This window comes from Lepidochelys kempii, chromosome 2 (assembly GCF_965140265.1).
Source record: "Lepidochelys kempii isolate rLepKem1 chromosome 2, rLepKem1.hap2, whole genome shotgun sequence".
In the NCBI taxonomy this organism is placed as follows: Eukaryota; Metazoa; Chordata; order Testudines; family Cheloniidae; genus Lepidochelys; species Lepidochelys kempii.
This window is the reverse complement of record NC_133257.1, coordinates 106,067,844-106,090,013: the sequence shown is the minus strand read 5'-3', so window position 1 is coordinate 106,090,013 and position 22,170 is coordinate 106,067,844. Positions and strand designations below refer to the sequence as shown.

Here is a 22,170-nt window from a genome sequence, read left to right as displayed (position 1 = left end):
CTTCACATAAAGTCATCTCGGTTAACATTGTTTCTTTATTAGGTTGCTGATCTGTTAGAGAACATACTCGTTTAAAGTCGTGCCGTGTTCCGTTATAAGGTTGTTTGGCTCGCCCTGGTCCACCTACCTGCCAGTCACAGCTCGGGGGCTTGCCCCGCCCTGCCCACCCAATACTTCTGCTGGGAAGCGGGGTTGCGGCATGGGGGCTGGCCCCGTTCTGCCCGCCTGGCATTCCGGTTGGGGCACGGGGGCTTACCCCACTCTGTCCACCCGGCATTCCAGCTGGGGAGCAGGCAAGCCCTCGACCCCGCTCCCTGGCAGGAGTGCTGGTCAGCCAGAGCCGGGCAAGCCCCCGGGCCCTGACCCCACTCTGCTCCTGCCTCAAGCAAGCTTCACGGTCATCACTGGTGAGTACAGTATTGTTTGTTTAAAATTATTTAAAACTTATTCTGTATGTATATAATGTCTTTTGTCTGGTGAAAAAAATTTCCCTAGAACTTAAGCCACCCTATTTACATTAATTCTTATGGGGAAATTGGATTTTCTTAACATCGTTTTGCTTTAGTAGCATTTTTCAGGAACAACTACAACATTAAGTGAAGAGTTACTGTAAGTACTTTCAAAAGACTGTATCAAAACAGGTGCAGTTGTTTTGAAAACTTTCATGGGAGAGGTTCCCAAAGCACTTCCTGCTTTATGAGCTGTACCCAGCATGTACAGCCGTGAGGGGGGACCTTTCCCAGAAAATGCTCTTCAGTTTATAGGGCAGGCACTGATCTAGAAGGGCTGTAAGAGAACCTGGCAACAGGATTTTGATTGGGACTGAGAGGCTCTCTGGTATCTCCATGTGATTTAAAAAGATTCACAGTCCTGGCTCTGTTCGTTGGGACTACTTGTATGTGTAATTGTTTGGAGCATTCAGTCTCATGGTGGTAAATGCTTCAGGACAGGGACTTCTTTATACATGTTTGTAAAGCACCTGGCATGCTGTGCACATTTTGTAAATCGTAATTTCATGCTTCATGTTTTCAAGACCTTGTTCTCTCTTCAAATATCCTATTTTATTGTAAAGGCATGTACCGAGGAGTGGGTAGCAGAGTGAGGCTAGCTGTCTGAAAGGTTCCTGAGCCAGTGTAGGGGAGAATAGATTTGTGTGTGTGTGTGGGGGGGTTAATATTGATGTATCTTAGTATTCCTTTAGAGTCTGATACTACCCATTTATTGTAATGTCAATAGGAGTAGGCCTTTTAGAAAGAAGCAACATGCATTCCCCCAAGTTCTGCTGAATCAGTATGCTGACTAGCATCTTCAGCAGACATATGACATCCTATAAGGGCTATGCTACATAGAGATCACCCTAACCCCTGCTCCAGCCTACTATTCAAGAGCGTATTAGTCTGGAGTCCTTTCAAGTTACTCTGCAGGTGTGTCAGAAAGGGAAAGGATAAGAGAGGTTTTTGGTAAGGCATTGGCTGGGGAAAATGAACCTGATGGCAGATTACCTGTTCTGTAAGGTAGTCCTGACTTTCCAGTGGGGGGAGCGGGTGAATAATGGATGAGCATAGGAGCTGAGATAGGTCCTGTTAATTTTTTTAATTCTAAACTCGTTATTGGGGGATGGGGAAGAAGAAGAGTGACATTATTTAACTTGTCTTCATTTTCTTTATTATGCCATGTAAATAGTTCATAGATTATAACAATCCTTGAGAGGGTTATTTCATTTTAAATACCAGAAGTAAGTTGAGCTTTGTGAAACCCCAAAAGGGAAAACAGTACTTCTGCATAATTATCTGGCCAGCCAGACCATTCCATGCTAGACAGGAATTTCAGCTTTGTTACCAGCTTTTGACCTCCCAATTCATGGAGTATTCTAATGTAAGGGATATTGTGGCAACAAAGGACAGTCAGAAGGTAACAAACCCAGAACTTAACCACGGTAATATGGTTGCTAGCTGGGGATGAATCTTCATCTTCAGTGAGACAAGCAAGAAGAATATCCGCAAGATTCAGATCTTTTACCTTGTTTTGGTTACTGTAATTTATATAGCAAATACCGCACAGCCCTTGGAGCACCAGGATCCTCACATTTGCTGAAGTGTCTGGCATGTTCAAGATATCAGTTAGGTCCTGGATGTATTCTGATGCGCATAGTCCAGCATTTGGCCCACCTGCAATGGAAGAAGCTATCTGTAGTAGGTCATTGGCTAGTTCATCGTTTGCATGTACATTGGAAATTCTGAGCTCAGGCTACCACAGAACCTTTAGATTAGTTCCATTGTGCGTGCCACTGAGGAAACTATTGTATAGGTGAAGGACAGCCATGGGGCTGAGGCCCCCTCTACACTGGCAAGTTTGTGCGCAGTGAAGCAGCTTCGAGTGCTGTAACTCCTGAGGCGTACACACTGCCAGGCCGCTTAGTGCGCAGAAATTGTGCACGTTCTGTGCTCTAACAAAACCACCTCAGTGAGAGGCGTAGAGCTTTCTGCACTGGGGCTACAGCACTGCAGCGTCCGTGTCGACACCGTGGTAATTACAGCGCTGCAGTTGGCCTCCAGGAGGCTTCCCACAATGCCTGTTCTTGCCTCTCTGGCCATCGGGTTGAACTCTACTGCCCTGCCCTCAGGTGACCAACCATCAGCCCCACCCCCATACATTCCTTTGCAAATTTGAAAGTCCCCTTCCTGTTTGCTCGGCGATGCATGCAGTGGTCTCAGCGCATCTTTCCAGGTGGCCAGGCCTGCTCCATGCACCAGGCGTAATGCCAAGCTGCTGGACCTCATTGCCATTTGGGGAGAGGAGGCTGTCCAGTCCCAGCTGCACTCTAGCTGTAGAAATTGATACCTATGGACAGATTGCTAGAAGCATGATAGAAAAGGGCCATGGCCAGGACCCAGAGGCAGAGGACTACTCAGGAGCTCTTTTCTACCCAGAGTCGCCTAGCCAGTCACAGCAGTCGGATCTTGGCGAAGTGCAAACAGGAGAGGAGGCCCCTGGTAAGTGGATCTGACTTTGGGAATTGCTGAAGCGAGCTGTTGGGGGCAGGAGGGTTGCAGAAAACAGGCTGGTCTCCCACCTCATGCCTAGTGTGAGTTGTGGAACGGGTTATTGATACACTCCCTCACTTCACGGGAATCTCCCTTGGAGATCTCCAGGAAATGCTCATGGAGATACTGGGCAATCGGCTGCCTCAGGTTCCTCAGCAGAGCTGCTTTGTTTCTTGCCCCATTAACGGTAACTTTCCCACACCACTGTGCCATCATGGGAGGGACAGTACACATTGCTGCACACAGGCTAGCCGCATAGGGGCCAGGGTGGAAGCCACAGGCTTAGAGAAGACCCTCCTTTGTTTCCCTGCTCACCCTAGGCTGCGAGACATCTTCCATAATCATCTCCTGTAGCAAGTGTGGGGACAGGAATGATTATCAGGCCCACCTTACAGTGTTGTCTCTCCCCAAGAGTCACATGCCCAGTGTACAACAGGGTCCAGGAACAGTGATTTACCCTGTCCCTGTGGCTACTTACCATTTTGGGGGTCTTGTGGCTTTATTGGCAGCAGAACACTTACAAAGAATTAGGAAGCATCCAAGAAAAACTAAGGAGAACTTTATGCATGAGGTTATGATGCACTCCGCTGCTGAGAAGGAATTGAAGGAGTGGCGGGACAGCGAGAAGAGGGACCAAAAGGAGAATGTGGCACACCAGAAAGAAGCCACAGAGCGGCTCTTAACAGTTATGGAGCGCCAAGCAGCCATGCTCCAGGCGATACTAGCTCTGTGCCCACCCTCCCCTGCAGCTGCTGTTGCAAAACTTTCCCACGTGCGCCTCCCCCCCACCCCCCCACTGTCAGCACACTCTTATCAACCCCCTGGCTCCAGTCTGTACCTGCTGCATTCCACTGCTATCCTGCACAGTCCAGCCCTGTGGACTCCTAGTACCCATTGCGCTCAACACTCATCCCTCTGCAGTTTAGCCCGGCATCTGCTGCATTGTACTCCAAAGGAGAAGGTTGGGTATGATCCCTGGATATACATCAAATCTGTAGCCGTCCCCCCACCCCCCTCCTCTTGAGACCTTCCCTTCCCCTATTCCCCTCCCTGCTGATGATTTTTTTCTTCATTTGACTCTCTCCTCTAATTGTTTTTGAATAAAATAATTATTTGAAAGCAATCATTATTCTATTAAGTAAAAGCACAAAGAGCAATGGAAAGCAAGATACAATGATGTTAAGGCCCCTTCTTGCATCATGTGCACCAATCACCTCCTAGCATTACAAGCACTGCAATCCTGAGCATAGCAACAACTATGAGTGGCTTTCAGCTTCAAATTGCTGTCTCTCAGCATCCCTGTTCCTTATGGCCCCGCCCTGTGCCCCTCTAATATCCCTGGTCTCTGGCCGTTCAAACTCAGCCTCCAGGTGCTGAACCTCTGCGGTCCAGCCCTGAGTGAAGCTTTCACCCTTCCCTTCCCAAATATTATGGAGAGTACATCATGCAGCTATAAACATATGAATATTGTAATTGGCCATGTCCAGCTTCCCATACAGGCATCGCCAGCAGGCTTTTAAAGGGCCAAATGCACACACCAGTCATTCTGCACTTGATCAGCCTGTTGTTGAACCACTCCTTGCTGCTGTCCAGTTGCCCCATGTACGGCTTCATGAGCCATGGCATTAAGGGGTAGGCAGGGTCTCCCAGGATCACAATGGGCATTTTGACTTCCCCTATGGTGCTCTTCTGGTCCGGGAAAAAAGTCCCTGCTTACAGCTTCTTGAACAGGCCACTGTTCCAAAAGATGTGTGCATCATGCACCTTTCTGGACCAGCCTGCGTTAATGTCTGTGAAATGCTCACAGTGATCCACAAGTGCCTGGAAAAGCATTGAGAACTACCCCTTGCGATTAATGTACTCAGTGGCACACCAGGTGTGGGGGAGGCAGGGTCAACCAGGCAGGATCCAAGTGTTGGGAGCTCAGTGTGGAAGAATAAAGGTGTGGAGATGAGAGGTTTCTGTGTGGGACAATCTGAGTGCACAGAGGCTCATTGGGGGGTTCCAGGTGCAGGGACAATGGAACTCTGCAGGGGCTTCCAAGTGAAGGTGGTTGGGGCTCAGTGGAGGAGTCTGGGGGGGGTCTAGGTGCAGCTAGTTGGGGGTCAGTGTCATGGGGGTCTGGATGTGGGGACTCAGGGTGGTGCAGGAGGAGGGTTCATCACTGTGGGGGTTTGAGTGCAGGGAACTCGGGGGGGTACTCGGTGCAGGGGGGCTCTGTGTGCAGGGGTTGAGGTTCAGTGGGGTGGGGTTTGGGTATGGAGGGCTAGGGGGGTTCTGGGTATACAGGGTAAGTTTTGGCATGGGTGTCTGGGTATGGGAGGTCTGGATGCACGGCGGATGGGGGAGCAGCTCCCCATACAGTGATCTCTCCCCCTGCAGCTAAGGAGAGGTGGGGGCAGGCAGGAAGGGAGGATGCTGAGCTTCCTGAAGCTGGGGGAGGTTTCTGGGGGTGGGTCTGACACAGCCCTAAACACTCGTTGCAGGGGAAGAGGAAGTCCCGTCCTCTCCTGCCTCCAGCCCAACCAGGACTAGCAGCTGATCCTGGCTCAGGAACCACTGGCTGGGGTGTCTTCAGCCCCACAGTGATTTACCTCTCTGCTGGCTGCCTGAAACAATGTACCTGCACTGTTAGGGAGTGGTGTGTGACTGCTCTTGCAACTTCCCTTTGCTTCCCTGTCAGAAAGTCATTTTTCTGTGGGGAAGCAAAGAAATCTGTGGGAGACATGAATTCTGCACATGAACAGAATTCCCGCAGAAGTAGTTTGTGTTTTTTCAGAACTGCATTCGAAGTTGGTATCAATTTAAGCTGCTTACGTTGTGGTGTTCTTTAATCTGATTCTGACATTTATCATCTGAATTTCCTGCTATAGGGCATATTTATCACACATTTTTCCTTTTTATCAGAACAATAGCACATTGCAATTCAAAAAAAGGATTTCATGTCCTAAAAAACATTTGGGGTCTTCGTCCAAGGAATAAATGCTGAGAAGGCACTTTGTGGCATCACTGTGACTACTAAAATGCAATCTAGTTATATAAGCATAAATCTGTCACTGCCCCCTCTTTTCTCCCCTCCTCTCCATTCACCACCATTCCCCCTCTGTCAATGCAGAATTCACTGCATGCTGCAAAACCAATATGGTATCACTAAGGAGTGGCAGTAGTGGGACAGAATTCGGGCATCTCACACCAGTTGTGCACAACCAAACACAGCTACATGGATTAGCCGTGTAACCCAGCAACACAGGCAGGTTGAGGGAAGAGTTGAGAGCAGGCTCAGTAATGTTATTGGTCCAGCAGTCATTCCCATCAAAGAGCTACAGGTGAGTTTCAGAGAACGTCTTCCCCCACAAACTCATCAGGTCTCTCCAGTGCCCAGCCTGGTTCATTGGGCTGTGCAGTGGGGTCAGGATTTGCCATTTAATGCAAGAAAACTGTGAGTGGCAGCAGATGGAATAGACTGGAAATAACTTCAGAACAAGAAACATGGGTTGTCGTCTGCAAATGTTGCCCTCTGGTATGTAAAAAGATTGTCTGTCTATGAACAGCACAGTGCCTAGTACACAGTAAAAGCATCTCTGCATTAGCTTTGGGCTGATAAGCCATTTTTAGTGGCAAAAATATTCATTTAAGTGAGCATTTTAAAATGCAGACATTACAAGTAATGGTGATTTACATGGGTTCTTGGGCACTCTTGTTGCATAAATCCACTGATAGCTGCCAGTCTGGCTTCTGAACTTGGCTGAGCTATTCTCTAGAAAACTTGGCCAGATTGCAGAACACATGATGAGTGAGTTACACTTAAATTTTTCTGTGGAAAAAATTGTGAGATGAAGACATCATGTTCATTAGCTCTCTCACTGCATGACCACCCTCCCTAGTCCAGATTCTAGATAGCCAAAAACCTGACTTTCACATCTACTGAACCACTTTCTTTTTGAGTTTTTGGCTGACTTTACACTCCCCAAAGTAATAGAATATCTGCCAGCAGTGTGTACTTGGATCACAACATACCAGTAACTTTTCTCTGTACCTTTTTTTACATTTAGAAGGGGGATCTCCTCTACCCACGGTGGTACTATGACTAACATATCACATTTCTGAACATTGAGGGCAACTGATTATGAATATTTCTGACAATTATAGTAGGCTTGCTGTCTGGCAGGCTCAGAGAACCCCTTCTTTTCTTAAACAAGCTCAGTATATTATTACTATTTATCCTTACTGTTCATACAGTTTTAAACTTGTGCAGTGGTTCTCAACCAGGGGTATGCGTATCTCTTGGGGTACGCAGAGGTCTTTTAGGGGGTATAGCAATTCATTTCTAGATAGTTGCCTAGATTTTCAATAGGCTACATGAAAAACACTAGCAATGTTAGTACAAACTAAAATTTCATATAGACAATGATTTGTTTATATTGCTCTATATAGGATCCACTGAAATGTCAGTACAATGTTATATTCAGATTGATGTATTTTATAATTACATGGTAAAATGAGAAAGTAAGCAATTTTTTAGTAATAGTGTGCTGTGACACTTTTGTATTTTTATGTCTGTGTAAGCAAGTAGTATTTAAGTGAGGTGAAACGTAACGGTAGGAAAGACAAATCAGACACTTGAAAAGGGTACAGTAGTCTGGAAAGGTTTAGAAACACAATAGCAGCTCCCAACAGCTGAAGAGAGGGAATGAAGAACACCATACCCAATTAAAAGGATAGGAAAAACTTAGGACACAATGATAATAAGCCAACACCAAAGCAGCTCCCTTCCTAGGCACGCTTTCCCTGATGACTTCTTCATCTTGTTACAAGAACTTTTCCCCTAGCATATTTTTTGGGGGTGGCTGGTCCTTTAAATTTTTGCAGAGCCAAGCAGCTGCAGTTCTAAAGTCATTTTGTAACCAGCACCTGCTGAATTTCTTTTCCAGCTGGTGAGTACCTGTTCTGTCCCTTCCCTCCTCCCTCTCCCCCTTACTTTTTTATTGCTAAAGATTAAGGTAGGTGAAAAACAGCAATATTGCTGAACCAAAGCATTTAAAAATCATGAGATTTTAAGTAGTAATAATCATTGGGGTTTTTTTTGTCTTCTGCTCTTGGAGGCTTTAGTGTTCACATTTTCAAGTGTTTCTCCACACCTGCAAGAGCTAGAAATGTATCCTTTTAGAAATGGAAGTTGGGGTTTTCATGTAACCATTAGGAATCCATAAATTAGGGCCTTAACTTATTTTTTAAAAAGTAAGGCCTTATTTCCTAACTGACTTCACTGGGAGCAGGACTGGGTGCTATATATTCTGAATTTCATAAACTGTTCTTAGTAGTTGTAGTGGTGCAGGGGAATGGCCTTATTTTAGCACATATATGAAACTGTAGGTTTAAATTATACTGAAACAGCAAACAACAAGCCAGTTTGCCTTGTTACCTGTGTACACTAGCAGTCCAATATTTTTTGCAGCTTGGGCTCTCTGTTCAAGGGGTAGTTGTGTGTTCCTCACATCGGTGCCATATCTAACAATTTTTTGCTTATGAAAAATGCTGTCAGTTGGATTGTAGGGCTCTTCCTTCACAGAAGAGAAAAAGGCTTTGATGAAAGTTTCATAACAAGCTTGGAGCTTCTTAAACATACTTTCAATGACTCCTCAAGAAGTTGTCCTTAATAACTTTCTTCAATGTGTGTAGCAATCTGTGTGCTCTGAAATTAAATAGGAAACAGCTGGAAAGCAACAGTTTTAATTCTGAATTATGAAGAAAATCCCTCAGGTTAGTAACTAAGCAACACTTTAGAATAAAGTTAATAAACAGAATGAAAAATGGAGGCAGCTCTTTGTTGTAACACAGAATCTGATGACATCAGAGGATTTATTTTAGCAAATCAATGTTCTATGCCCTAATGCCCCCATTTCATTATAACACATTATCTTCTTCAGATGTCTGAATGTACATGTGCTCTGTTGGTTTACACCGTGTGCAGCATGCTACAACCAGGGGGCTGTAATCTTATTTTAGAGCAGGGAGGGAAGGAACAACAGAAACCAGACATGAGCCTATTATATTTCCAGAATAATGTTTTTAATTTAAAACACGATTAAAATAATTTCTCATTTTGCTTTGCAGAAATTCAGATCGTACCAGTCACATAATGATTACCCCTCAACCCTGGGTCTAGTTTTGTGAAAAAGCTCTACACCTTAAATCAATCTGGCTTAAAATGCCTTGTGTAGATGGAGGGTACTGGAGACTAGCATTAGAGCATTGGCTCCACGTTTCTTTGACTTGAGCTAATCAGACCCCTCCACCTTTCCAGGCTGATTTTTCTTCCCTTTCTTTTTTCTGCCTTTTTTGTATGTGTGTTTGGTTTTAATAACTAAAACAATCTGTCACTATAGCGTCTTCTGGCCAGCAGAAAGTTGGGGCTACAAGTCTAGTCACCCATGAAAAAGCAAAAGGGGGGGAAAAAAAACAAGCTAGCATTGCCGGTTTTGCCATTGAATTCCATGAGAAGCTGCAGTACTGCATATCTGCCACCATGTTGTGCTGTGTAAAACTATAAATGAACAGCATGCAGGGGCCCAGCCCCATTCACGTGTCCAAGGCCTCCTGGATGTATTGAGAACCAGAGCACTAAGGTAGTGCTGCACCAAGGTTTAACCATGATTAGCTGACATGATGCTGAACAGGATTTACCCTTGGCTATGCTAATTGCAAAGTAGTGGATAGCATTGTTATTTAACTAGACTTTTCAAAGTTGTGCCTTAATTTTGTAGTGGAGACAAGACCTATCAAACCAGAACTATTAATCCCTTTTCCAGATGTTCTTATGAAATACCTTCATGATAGTACAACAGTGAATCTCTACTTGCAGATTGTTTCCTGGGAGACATCCTACTGCACAAAGGGACCTGCCACAAGTAGCAAACTAAGACCGTAATTAACTATTTGGAGGATTGGCCCCAGTGCCAGCCTGAAGGGAGTTGCACCATTGAGAACTGAGGCCTTCCTTGTCTACAACAGATGGGCTCTGCCCTGTGACAGCTACAGTTATTAGTGGCCACCAATGACTAGTGCTGGGGGCCAATTTCCAGTGTAGATAAAAACCTGAGAAATGTGTATTAAGGTTATTTAGTCCTCACAGTGGAGAAGGCAGAGAACACATTTTATAGTTTGGACCAATGTGTTTAGTGATTAAAAATATTCTTTATTATAATTTAACGATGATAGGAAATATGAGTAGGCAAAAAATAAGCAGATGTCAGAACAAAAGAACATGATGGGAGAATAAGTTCATGCAGTAGCTGTGATATAAAAACCATGACATGGTTATTTAACCATCTGTAAAAAGAGCCTATTTCCTTCAGTAAACAAGTAAATATTTCAGACTGTACAAATGTACCTTTAATTACAGGAAGAATATATATATATATTTATAAATATACAGCTGTATATACATTGTTGGTAACATTCACAGTCAGAAAAACTGTCTGCCACTGTATTTGGCGCACAAGGCTTCTTTTCGAAGTGAACTTTTAGTGATCCTTTTCTGTATAGTCTATCAGAAGCTGGATGTTTTAATTAACATCTAAATAGTATTTCATGTCAGATGTACTGCAGTACAGCAATGCTCTTCTGTTAAATTACACTCCCCTCGTCCGTTAATTTAAGGGCTATAATCAATAGCTTGAAGCACTCAGTCTTTCATACTTGGAGTTGGAGGGGGAGGAAACGCTTTTATTTGCACCCTGTCTTTAACAGCTCCAAGGTCCTCTTCACTTTTGCTTTAATTCTTTATACTGAAATTACTCTATAGCAAGCTGCTATGCACTAGCCAGAGTGCATGTAGCCCACTCCTTCTTGTAACCTAGGAAACAAAAATGGCTTCAGGGATTCAGGCAATTGTATTATATTCACTTTTTCTTTTTGAACAATGAGCACATGTAACCTTCCATTTATTTCTATAAAACCCACGTAATTGCTTGATAGCACAAGCAACTCCCTGGATTAATCATGGTTCATTACTGGAGGGTGAGAGGGAGGAAATAAAAGACCAGCAGAGGCATTTAAAATGAGTCAGTGAAATAACATCTCCTGGGGTTTACAGCCTGTTGTTTCTGGAGGCAAAACTTGATTTGAAGAAACTTGATCTATATTTCATCGTTAAAATCAATCTGGATAGCTGAGTTTCAGTCCAGGCTGATATAATGCTGCTAGGAACCCTGCAAGGCATCCAACACTTAGCGCAATGTGGAGTGAAAGCTGCTTTGTAGTTCCACTTTGTAATTCCCTACCTTTCCTTTTTAGATGCAGCATCACATTTCAAGCTTACACAACAACTTCAATAAAACAAGTGCAAAATTGTGTAAAAATATGAAGATGCTGAATTCTAAAATCTTATATAGAAGTTTGCTGAGACTGATTTATTACATCATTTACTCTGAAGCACTTGAAGAAGCATTATCTTCAACATACAACTGGTCTATCATAAGCTAGGAAGAAAAGCCAATAGGAACTCAATAACTGGAATTTACACTTTTTTTTTTTTCTTAAGTCTATAAATTGCTAACTTTCAGGACATTCTTTAGAATTCTTCAAAAGTTTTTTGGGTTTTTTTTTGTTTTTTTTTATTAAAGCAGTTGAATTACAGCACCATTCCAGTTAATGTGAACAGTCATAATGACTGTTAACTGTTAGGTAAATTATCTTGCATCTAAAAAGCTGTGGCAACTTCAGTCCCCCGACGGCCTCCAACTTTAACAAATTCCCGAGGAAATTTATCCAGCTGTTCATATGCCAGTCGCCCATCTTCACCTGAGCACAAAACAGTCAAGTGTAAATAAAACATTGCATCATTTGTGTACACAAAATCGCACACCCTGCATTCCTTTCTGTGGAAAGAATTGCTTTGCTGATGACTTTTTCCATTGGAATTTTCATATGTTCAGTGCAAATTAAGAAATTAGCCACAAATATTGAGCGTGCTGTGAATGTTCAAGCTACTCCTTAAAAACTTTTACTCTGCATCTCTGTAGTAGTAGATAACCCATATACTGTTTACTTGCATAAATATATTGGAACACCATTGCCTACTCTTTCCCACTATCTGTTGTCTCAAAAAGCTATCTTCTATCAAATGTTTTTGGATGGTATATAAAAATTTTATCACTTTCACACCACATTTTCAGAGGAAATGGATTAATATGCAATAGGATGGTGGCCAGAGTGTAATTTTTAAATGTTATTTGTACAGGCAATCTACTAAATTCACTAATGGTGTAGTAAGGATTCAGTTTTATATGAAATTGTGTAAAATTGTGGGCACTTATCAAAATAAATAGACAAAGGAAGGATTTGAGTAAATTAAAACATGATATACTCTCATTTTTAATGAGAGCTACAGATCTGTAATAAGGAGTATGGATTTATAGATGGTCTGAATACCATTACAAAAGTTTGGGCTAAGTGGGGAAGATTTGTTTGGAGCAAAGATGAAGCAGGTGAGCCTTGTGATCATGTGATGCTGTTTGCACAGGTGTACTGCTAAATGGTCTGTGTCTTTCCAAGCTGAGTTTACCTATGACACAAATAGAAAAGAGTAAGCAGTGCTTTTGCTGTGTCTTACCAGCTTTCCTTTTTCATTATTGTTTTCTGTTTGAACTTCATTACATTATGTCCAATCTAATATCTTGCATGTGCTTTCAGAGAAATGAATGAGGTCTTCATGTGCTATAAGGCAGGTCAGAGTGGGAATGTGATCTTCTACGCAAACAACCCTGAGTTAAGGTTTTTTTGTGTCCCAAGCAATACCATATCCAATAACAGAATGAATTCTTGGTGAACTAGTAACGCTCATACTGGGTGAGAATAAAGGTCCATCTAGCCCAGTATCCTGTCTTCCGACAGTGGCCAATGTCAGGTGCCCTAGAAGGAATGAACAGAGCATCCATCCTTTGCCGCCCACTCCCAGCTTCTGGCAAACAGGATATGGACACCATCCCTGCCCATACTAATGGCCATTGATGGACCTATCCTCCATCAATTTATCTAGTTTCTTTTTTTGAATCCTGTTATAGTCTTGGCCTTCACAACATCCTCTGACCAGGAATTCCACAGGTTGACTGTCCGTTGTGTGAATAAATACTTCCTTTTGTTTGTTTTAAACCTGCTGCCTATTAATTTCATTTGGTAACCCCAAGTTCTTGTATTATGAGGAGGAGTAAATATCACTTCCTTATTTACTTTCTCCACACCAGTCATGATTTTATAGACCTCCACAATATCCCCCCTTAGTAGTTTCTTTTCCAAGCTGAAAAGTCCCAGTCTTATTAATCTCTCCTAATATGGAATCTGTTCCATACCCTGAATCATTTTTGTTGCCCTTTTCTGTAGCTCTTCCAAATCCAATATATCTTTTTTTGAAAGGGGGTGACCAGATCTTCATGCAGTACTCAAGATGTGGGCATACCATGGATTTATAGAGGCAATATGGTATTTTCTGTCTTATCTCTCCTTAGCTTTTTTGACTGCACTGCATACTGAGTGGATGTTTTCAGAGAACTATCTACAGTGACTCCAAGATCTCTTTCTTCAGTGGTAACAGCTAATTTAGACCCCACTATTTTATATGTATAGTTGGGATTATATTTTCCAATGTGCATTACTTTGCATTTATCAACATTGAATTTCATCTGCCATTTTGTTGCCCAGTTTTGTGAGGTTCCTTTGTAAAACTTTTTGCAGTCTGCTTTGGACTTAACTATCTTGAGTAGTTTTGTTTTTCCAGATCATTTATGAATATGTTGAACAGTACTGGTCCCAGTACAGACCCCTGGGGGACACCACTATTCTCCTCTCTCCATTCTGAGAGCTGACCATTTATTCCTACCCTTTGTTCCTATATTATAACCAGTTACTGATCCATGAGAGGACCTTCCCTCTTATCCCATGACTGCTTACTTTGCTTGAGAGCCTTTGGTGAGGGACCTTGTCAAAGGCTTTCTGAAAATCTAATTACACTATATCCACTGGATCACCCTTGTCCACATGCTCATTGACCCACCTCAAAAAATTCTAATAGATTGGTGAGGCATGATTTCCCTTTATAAAAACCATGTTAACTTTTCACCAACAAATCCTGTTCATCTATGTGTGTGATAGTTCTGTTCTTTACTATAATTTCAACCAGTTTGCCTGTTACTGAAGTCAGACTTACCAGCCTGTAATTGCTGGGATCGCCTGGAGGTTTTTTAAAATTGGTGTCACATTAGCTATCCTCCAGTCATCTGTTATAGAAGCTGATTTAAATGATAGGTTACATACCACAGTTAGTAGTTCTGCAATTTCACATTTGAGTTCCTTCAGAACTCTTGAGTGAATACCATTTGGTCCTAGTGACTTAAACTAAATAGTAATATCAGTTTGTTCTGAAACCTGCTCTAATGGCACCTCAATCTGGGACAGTTAGTCAGATTTGTGACCTGAAAAGCATGGCTCAGGTTTGGGAATCTCCCTCACATCCTCAGCTGCGCAGACCAATGCAAAGAATTCATTTAGTTTCTCCACAATGGTTTTATCCCCTTTCAGTGCTTCTTTAGCATCTCGATTGTCCAGTGGCCCCACTGGTTGTTTAGCAGGCTTCCTTCCTTTGGTGTTTGAAGAACTTTCACTGAAGTGGTGCATGTAGCCTCATTCAAAGGCTCAGTTGCTCAGCAGTAGTGGGCTTAGGTACTGGGTATCTCCATGGGAAAGAGTATGGGCAAAAGGAATCTCCCCTTCCCCACTGACACAGAGTAGCTGCAGAGCTGCTTTAGTGATTACTCCAGCCTAATGACTGACTGAACCCCCAACATGCACCTGCCATGAGGAGGCAGAATGGAGGGATCTACACAGTTGCTCTTCCCCCCGCCAAATTAGTCTGGCCCAGTAGATTTAACAACCAAGAGGCCTTCACATCCACACAGGTGGAGGCTGGATGTGCCCCCCTGTGCCTGATCCTGCATTCTTTGCATATCCAAATCTTCTGTGAACATCAGTTTCAGGTGCATAAAGAATGCTGGATCAGATCCTCAGCGTGTTTCTCCTTTATTAAACACTAATACATCAGTTGTAATGAAAATAGCCACTTGGTTACTGAGAAGCAAGTGCACTGTTACAAGAGAAGAGACACTATTGTGAAAATCACCATGGTGCAGAGGGTCACAAAGTCCTCTATGCTACTCTAGTGGAATCCTGCTGTGGTGCTACATAGCGGGAAAGCTAGTGGGGGGAATCTGTGGACCATCGAAGAGGCTTCATGACAGCCCTGCCGAGGGTGAGTTTGGTGTGAGTCAGGGGAATTTAACTCCTTGCAACATGTAAAAAAGGGGCTGCGACCATTCTTCCTGCTCACAAGCGGGCACAAAAGTAATGGGAGACAGAGCAGCACTGCCCACAGTTGGAGTTTCTCACTCTCCCTCTTACGCTGAACAGTATCTGCTCACACAGTCTGTATGCGTGCAGAGTGAATTTCATAGAATATCACCTCTGAGCCACAAGTAACTAGCTAGATCTTAATCTCCCTGCTCCCCGACAAGGTTGCCAGTATAACTGTTATAGCAAAGGCCCCGGGGTATTCTGTGGCAAGATCTCTGGACTCTGGGGAAGCAGAGCTGAAGTTTGGTTGCAGCTTCATTTAAATTAAGAAAAGGTTTTTTTAATGAAATCTGGAAATATTCCCGTCAGTGCAGAAGCCCTAGTGGTGGTAACATATGTATTACGTTTTAAGCTGTTCCCCACAGTTTCACTTTTCAGAGTGTTGCTGGGGTTTTTTAAATTGACACCATGCCAATGCATTGCAGCAGCTATCTGGTGGAAAAGGAAGTTTTGGCAGCTGAGCAATGAACAGATCAAGCTTTTGGCCCTGAGGAGGTGAGGGAGGCAATCTGGGATTGGATATGAAATGGTCAGCAGTGAAACAGTTAACAATTAACACCCTACTGAGACGAAAAGGCCAGTTTACATCTCACAGATGTATTGTTTCTAGTTGTCCACAGACTCAAAAAGACCATCAGTATACACTGTTCATGTTTGAAAGGGTTTCTTCATTGCTGCGAGGGCTAGAGATACAATTTTCTTTACAAATAAATCTTTGATTCTGGAAAGAAGTTCTTCAGGAGGGATTGGATTTCCTGGCTATAGAACCCCAGCATACCCAAGAGATCTGGTTATTAATATCCCTTTTCTTTCTCTATACTTTCCCCCACCCTATATACATTGATCTGCAAGGTAAATGAGATCAACTTGGTTGCTCTTGCTTTCCATCCCAAAGTTAATTCTATTTGGGTTACAGACAAGGGGGCCAAATTTGGGGCTATATAGAGGGGTGAGTAACATGCTGGTTTGTCATGGTGAGTATATGTCAGTGTAATTTACAGGCTGAGGGCACAAGGGGGCAGAGTTGTAGGGAAAAAAAACCCCACCAATAGGGCCACGTCGTCGGAAGGTGTAAGTAAGTTAGAGCAATGTTTGTCAAAGACTGGTCCGTAGACTGGTGCCGGTCCCTGAGATCTCCCTGACACAGTTTACGAAGGCATCAAGCCAGTCCCTGGTATCAAAAAGGCTGAGAAACACTGAGTTATAAACCTACCCCTTTTCTCATTTTACTTTGTACGGGGGAGGCCTTTATGGAATTTTTTCTATTTGTGGTCCAGGTTGCTGGCAAGCTATTTCTGTTAAGGTCAATTCCTTCTCAACCATTTTTAGCTTCTCTTCTTCCTCCGTTTTGTCTGATTTCCCCCCCCCCCCCCGCCTCTCTTTTTGGTCCAGTTTCCTTTGGTTTCTTTTTCTTTCTTTTTTTTAAGCTGTTTGAGTTTACAGGTCCAGTTGTATTTTTATTGTCTTAAAAAGTATATGCTTCTTGGATGCGTTAAGTAGATACTTTATACAACAGTAAAATAAATATAACACACACAACTCACCAAGAGAGAGAAGGGTTTCAGATGCTACTTTTCTGATTTCTTCATTGTCAGATTGGCAGAGAGTAACTAGCATTTTAATACTTTCAGTAGCCTAGAAAGTGAAAAAACATGTGTTGACATCAGTTACTATCTATTCGTATTCTTGTGTGAGTACACATAAACCTCCTTCTCCACATCTCTCTTCCACCCCAAACACATACAAACAATGATTTGTATCCCTGTGTTTGAGATCAATTTGTTACTTTCCCAGAGAGCGAGGAGTAACTCTGTTCTGTACTTCTGCTGCAAAAATCTCAGACCTTTGGACAGAGCAACAGTTGTGGTTGCCCTTGCCATGGGTGCTACAACTGTGAAAGTGGTGGTGAGTGGAATAGAGATGGGTGCTGTCCCATCACACCAGAAAGAAGGTATTTGGAACCACCTAATCTTTGCTCCTCTAAAGTATGAGATGACTTACTGGAATTTTTTTTAAAAGTATAATTTGATGTCTTCTTTTTTCCCAAATAGCGGTTCTCCTATACTTCACCCATCACTGTAGTATCTGAGCACTTTCCATTTGTGCATTAAGCAATGTAACTATCTGTCCTATGGTTCATTCTCTCCCATCTCCTCTGCAGGAGGAGAATAGCAGAAAAACCCAGCCAATAGGGTAGGGCTAAGGTTAGGGTGGGTGTGCAGGTCAGCTAAGAGTAAAATCTCAAGTGTTTCCATTTTCCATTGTAGGCAGGTTCTTCACAGATTCATCAATTTTTAAAGGGACGATTAGATCATCTAGGGTGACCTCCCGTATAACATAGGCCTTTACATTTCACCCAGCTACCCCTGTATTTAGCCCAATAACTTGTTTGCCTAAAGCATATCTTCTCAGAAGTCCCCAAATCTTGATCTCTTGGTTGTTTGCTCCAATGGTTAATCAGCCTCACTGTTAAAAATACGTATCTTTATTTCTAATTTGAATTGTGTGGCTTCAGCTTCCACTGTTAGTTCTTTTATACCTTTCTCTGCTAGATTAAAGAGCCCTTTAGAACCAGTTATTCTAGTAGTATTAATGGTATAATGCCCTTATGTCCTATGGGCATCTGCGCATGGCTATTGTTTGAGTTGGAAGGTCATAGTTACAGAGGGTACATTGTCCCATAATAGCTAGAGGATGTTGTATGCACATAAGGATACAGGAACTGATATGTGGCTACACTTCAGGTATATTCTCCGGAGGAAAGTTCCAAGAGGGATCGCCACTGTGTAATGTTTATGTCTCGTAGAATATTATTATTATTATTTTTTTTTTTTATGGGGCACCTACTGCAGCTACCTAACTTCAGGGACCATATGAGGGCTCAGGGATTGAGAACAATTATTCCCTCCCATGGCCTTTTACTGGCTGTGCAGCAAGGATTAATTTTGTGTGTGGTGCGGGGTACAAAAAGGGCACCAGAAACTGATATTGAATAGGGGACTTTCATATATTCCAGCCATTTGGAGGTTTTTACTTACAGGTTACACTATCTCAATTGCTGTGGTATCATGTAATGTACAGAAACGTATGTCTCTATCTTCCCCTTCCCTCCCCTTTTACAATTTTTGGCTATGTCCATTATAATTTTGCTTGAGAAGACAATTTTTTTCCCCCTCTACCAAGGCTCTATACTCTGGACTTTTTTTTCCATGTAGGACATACCCTCTATCGCCCAAGATAAATAAGATCCTTTTTATCAAGGCACGAAGAGACAGATGCCTAATACATAGTTAATCATCATCAGAAACTGATTGCTTTAAAAACCAAGATTCCAAACAATTCAGGCCAACAAGCCATTTGTAAAATATCAGGGAAGAAAATGCAAAATAAAAAGCAATGCTTATGTTGCTGCTGCTGTTTGCATCTTGCTGTATGTGTGTCTCTGTCCTCAAGAGACTCTATTGCAGGGGTTCTCAAACTTCATTGCACCGCGACCCCCTTCTGACAACAAAATTACTACACGATCTCAGGAGGGGGGACCAAAGCCTGAGTAAGCCCCATTGCCCTGCGTGTGGGGGGGCCAAAACCTGAGCCCCACCGCACGGGGTGGGAGGCAAATCTGAAGCCCAAGGACTTCAGCTCCAGGCAGGGGGCGTGTAACCTGAGTCCCGCTGCCCAGGGCTGAAGCCCTTGAGCTTCAGCTTTGGCTCTGGGTGGTGGGGCTCAGGCTTCAGCCCCGGGCCCCAGCAAGTCTAAGCCAGCCCTAGCAACCCCATTAAAATGGGGTCCCAACCCACAGTTTGAGAACCGCTACTCTATTGAATAGAAGCTTTGCTTTGCTCTCCCATGGAAGTTCAAAGCAAGAACAATGTCCAACAACTGAGTGCATCACTTTTTACCTGAAGGCATTTCAGTGCCATGCAAGCTGCTTTCTGTAAGTGGAGATTAGGCTGTGTTAGCACTTCACAGTAGTAAATTAAAGCCTGAAAAACAGAGGACACCAGTTAAGATATTTTGTAGCTGTGTTGAGCAGAAAAGTGAAAGTAATGTATGTATCACTACATTTCCAAACACAGAAAACCAAATGACCTAACAATGTGGATACAGGATTGAAAAGAAAAAGCCATCATGTATTGAGTAATTGGATGGCTCTGGATATGATAATGGGGTATGTCATTGGTTGAAATCCAGTCCAAGTTTTGTGATGTATGTGGGAAGAGATAGTGGCCTTGGTCCAGTTCTTAGCAAGTGTGCACATTAAAGCAATCAACAATAATTGGTGCCCTTGATGGCAGTTTCTCAGAGGCCATGAAGTGGGTCATGGAGACTGAACTGCTCTCCCCCCTTTTAAGGTGGTCCCTCTAGCCCCAGGGGTGGTAATGACTTTGGGTCACTAGTGACCTAGGCTGGATTAGAACTCTGAGAGAATGAAAATGACTATCACAAAGCTAACAGACGCTGCTAAACCAAGTTCACAGCTCAGTTCTAGAACTGTTCCAGTTACAGATAAGCAAACAAGAATCCGCGTTAGTCGCAAATCTCAAAAGCAGGTAGCTCCTAGTGAATTCCAGGGTGTTTTGATACAAGCACCATGCTGCCTTTTCCCTCCGGCAGTGAGCCAGACATAAATGCAGCAGGCCTGTGCTTGGAGAAGGGGACTTTTTTTTGTCCATGCAGAAGTGGGGCGAGGTAGCACAGAGTGATATTGCACAGTTGGAAAGTGAGGGAGGACAAAATATAGAGAGACTGAGCGAAGAGGGAATAGAGGGATGGAGGAAGAGGACCAAAAGGAGAATGAGCATTTCTTTTTCCTCCCCTTCTTTTGCATTCTATCGTTTCCCCCATGACACTAAGCATCCCTGTATTCACACCCTCCACACTCTTGTAATAATCTTTGTACAAAACATGCCTTGTGATGTATCATTTGAAAACTAATAACTGACTGATTAATATTCTTGTGTGTACACAGGTAAAGATATATGCTAGAATTATGACTAAAGTGTGTTTAAACCAAGCATTCCAGGGGATGGGTGGGTTGGTAAACAGGTCTGCACTAGACAAAGGAACATGTTTTCCCTACCTGGGAGTTACTTCCAAAGTACTTTGAAAGACAATGAGAATGTATTTACATATCACCTAAAGAGATCCATCAAGTTTACAAGGGGTGGAGGCAAACCTCACACTAACAAGTGGGGTAGGAGACACCCAGCAGGAGAGGGAAGCTTGGTCTGGGTTTTACTTGTCAAAGACTACATTGCATAAAGATTGGGGGGAGGGGGTGAACCTCAAGTGATAAGCAGTTGAATCAACTGATTGTATACAATAGTACTGTGTTATAAAAGTGTAGAGAGTGAGGTCCTTTATGAAAGCCTATGACACACTGGTGACTAATATCATTGAGAATTGTACGCACTAACACTACATAAGGCATTACCAATACTCATTGATATTAGACTTTCCAATCTGGGGAAAAACAGGCTCCCTCCCGGGCAGGACAGGAGAGAAGGGAGCTGTTTACCTGTTGGATGAGGTGTTCATCCCACACGAGTCCTCAAGGGATTAAGGCAGGCTAGATGGGCCAATTAACTGCATAGGCTGTACCTGGAGGGAAGCCAGGGCTCCATAATGCTTAATTAAGTATGAAGCTTACCTGGGCAGGACCAGACAGAGCTTCTATAAAGCTAATGCCAGAGGGCGCTGTAGGCAGAAAATCTGCAGTCACTCTCTGACAGGAGGGAAGTATGTTAGAGATTGCATGGTCTGGCAAGAAGCCCAAGGGGAAAGCAGCCATGGGGAGCAAAGGACAGGTGGAAAACCCAGAGGATAGAAAGAGGGAGTAGGACAGAGCCTAAGGAAGGAGCAACCAGGTCTGAGAGAAAGTAGACCACAGTCGTGGAGCACAGGGTCTATGAGCTGGAACTTGGAGTAGAGGGTGGGCCCAGCTTCCCCTCCCAGGCTCTGGGGAAGTGGCACAGCCTTGGACATCGGATGGAAGACTACCTGGAACAGCTTATCCAGAGAGACGTTGACAGACCCCGGAAGGGAAGGGCTATAGTGACCTGGCCGGAGGGCCAAGTCCTGATGCGGGAGCAGCTGCATCACAAAGACGACTACTACCCTGGTTTCTGGAGTGTGAGATTGAGATAACGGGCTGAGTGACTGCAGAAAGGGGCATCCAACAAGTGGCAAACTAATCCCAAGATTAGCCATAAGGAGGCATGCCAGCTGTGAATAGTGAATCCTATTAAACCTGTCTTCTAGGTAAATTAAGCATGGTGGAGTCAAAACAATGGAAGCCCCATTTACATACAGGGGGATGAGAAGCCCATAGGAAGAAAGTAACAGCATGAGCTCATCCTGCATCTTGAAACAGTCACTGAACTCTGGAAGATATAAGCAAGCCATCTTTGGCATCCATTACTAGAAAGACAAGAGAAGCCATCTTTGGCATCCATTACTAGAAAGACAAGAGAACAGAGCTCTTAGCATGCTGAGAAAGATGGGTCCTTCAACCAAGTTTGGTGCTGAAGTCTCTGGAACTGACTGTAGGTGAGAAGCCTACTTAGGCAAAGATATTTTACCTAGAAAGACTAGAGAAACCAGCCCCTTATGCTTTTGTAGAAGGTCCTGATGGAGAAAAAGTGAGTCATGACTGGTGAGAGAAACCATCTTGAACAAAACCCATGTCTTACTCTGTTAAGTATAGATGCATGTTTTCACTTTC

At 43.4% G+C, this 22,170-nt stretch overlaps 2 protein-coding genes across 2 annotated transcripts in view; both read right to left on the bottom strand.

Moving 5' to 3' along the window:
* Positions 1-1,676: 1,676 nt before the first annotated feature.
* On the bottom strand, positions 1,677-8,998 carry ARMH2 (armadillo like helical domain containing 2). The gene is made up of 2 exons (XM_073329631.1): positions 8,467-8,998; positions 1,677-2,168 (listed from the first exon to the last, which is right to left on the bottom strand). The coding sequence occupies exons 1-2, from the start codon at positions 8,666-8,668 to the stop codon at positions 1,723-1,725; spliced, it is 648 nt and encodes a 215-aa protein (XP_073185732.1). The 5' UTR covers positions 8,669-8,998; the 3' UTR covers positions 1,677-1,722.
* Positions 8,999-10,284: 1,286 nt separating this feature from the next.
* The window catches only part of RIPOR2 (RHO family interacting cell polarization regulator 2), a 96,022-nt gene continuing 84,136 nt past the window's right edge, over positions 10,285-22,170 (bottom strand). Inside the window, 4 exon segments of the mRNA XM_073331852.1 lie at positions 10,285-11,801; positions 11,803-11,846; positions 16,991-17,081; positions 19,346-19,429. Coding sequence (XP_073187953.1) covers positions 11,694-11,801; positions 11,803-11,846; positions 16,991-17,081; positions 19,346-19,429 — 327 coding nt within the window. The 3' untranslated portion in view covers positions 10,285-11,693.

What these genes read in the sequence shown, in the direction of transcription:
- ARMH2 (XM_073329631.1), bottom strand. Translation starts at nt 8,668, where the DNA reads ATGTTTAAGAAGCTCCAAGCTTGTTATGAAACTTTCATCAAAGCCTTT. An exon ending in TGGACTGCTAGTGTACACAG is followed by an intron (nt 2,169 to 8,466) that starts GTAACAAGGCAA and finishes CTTCCATTGCAG; the next exon opens with GTGGGCCAAATGCTGGACTA.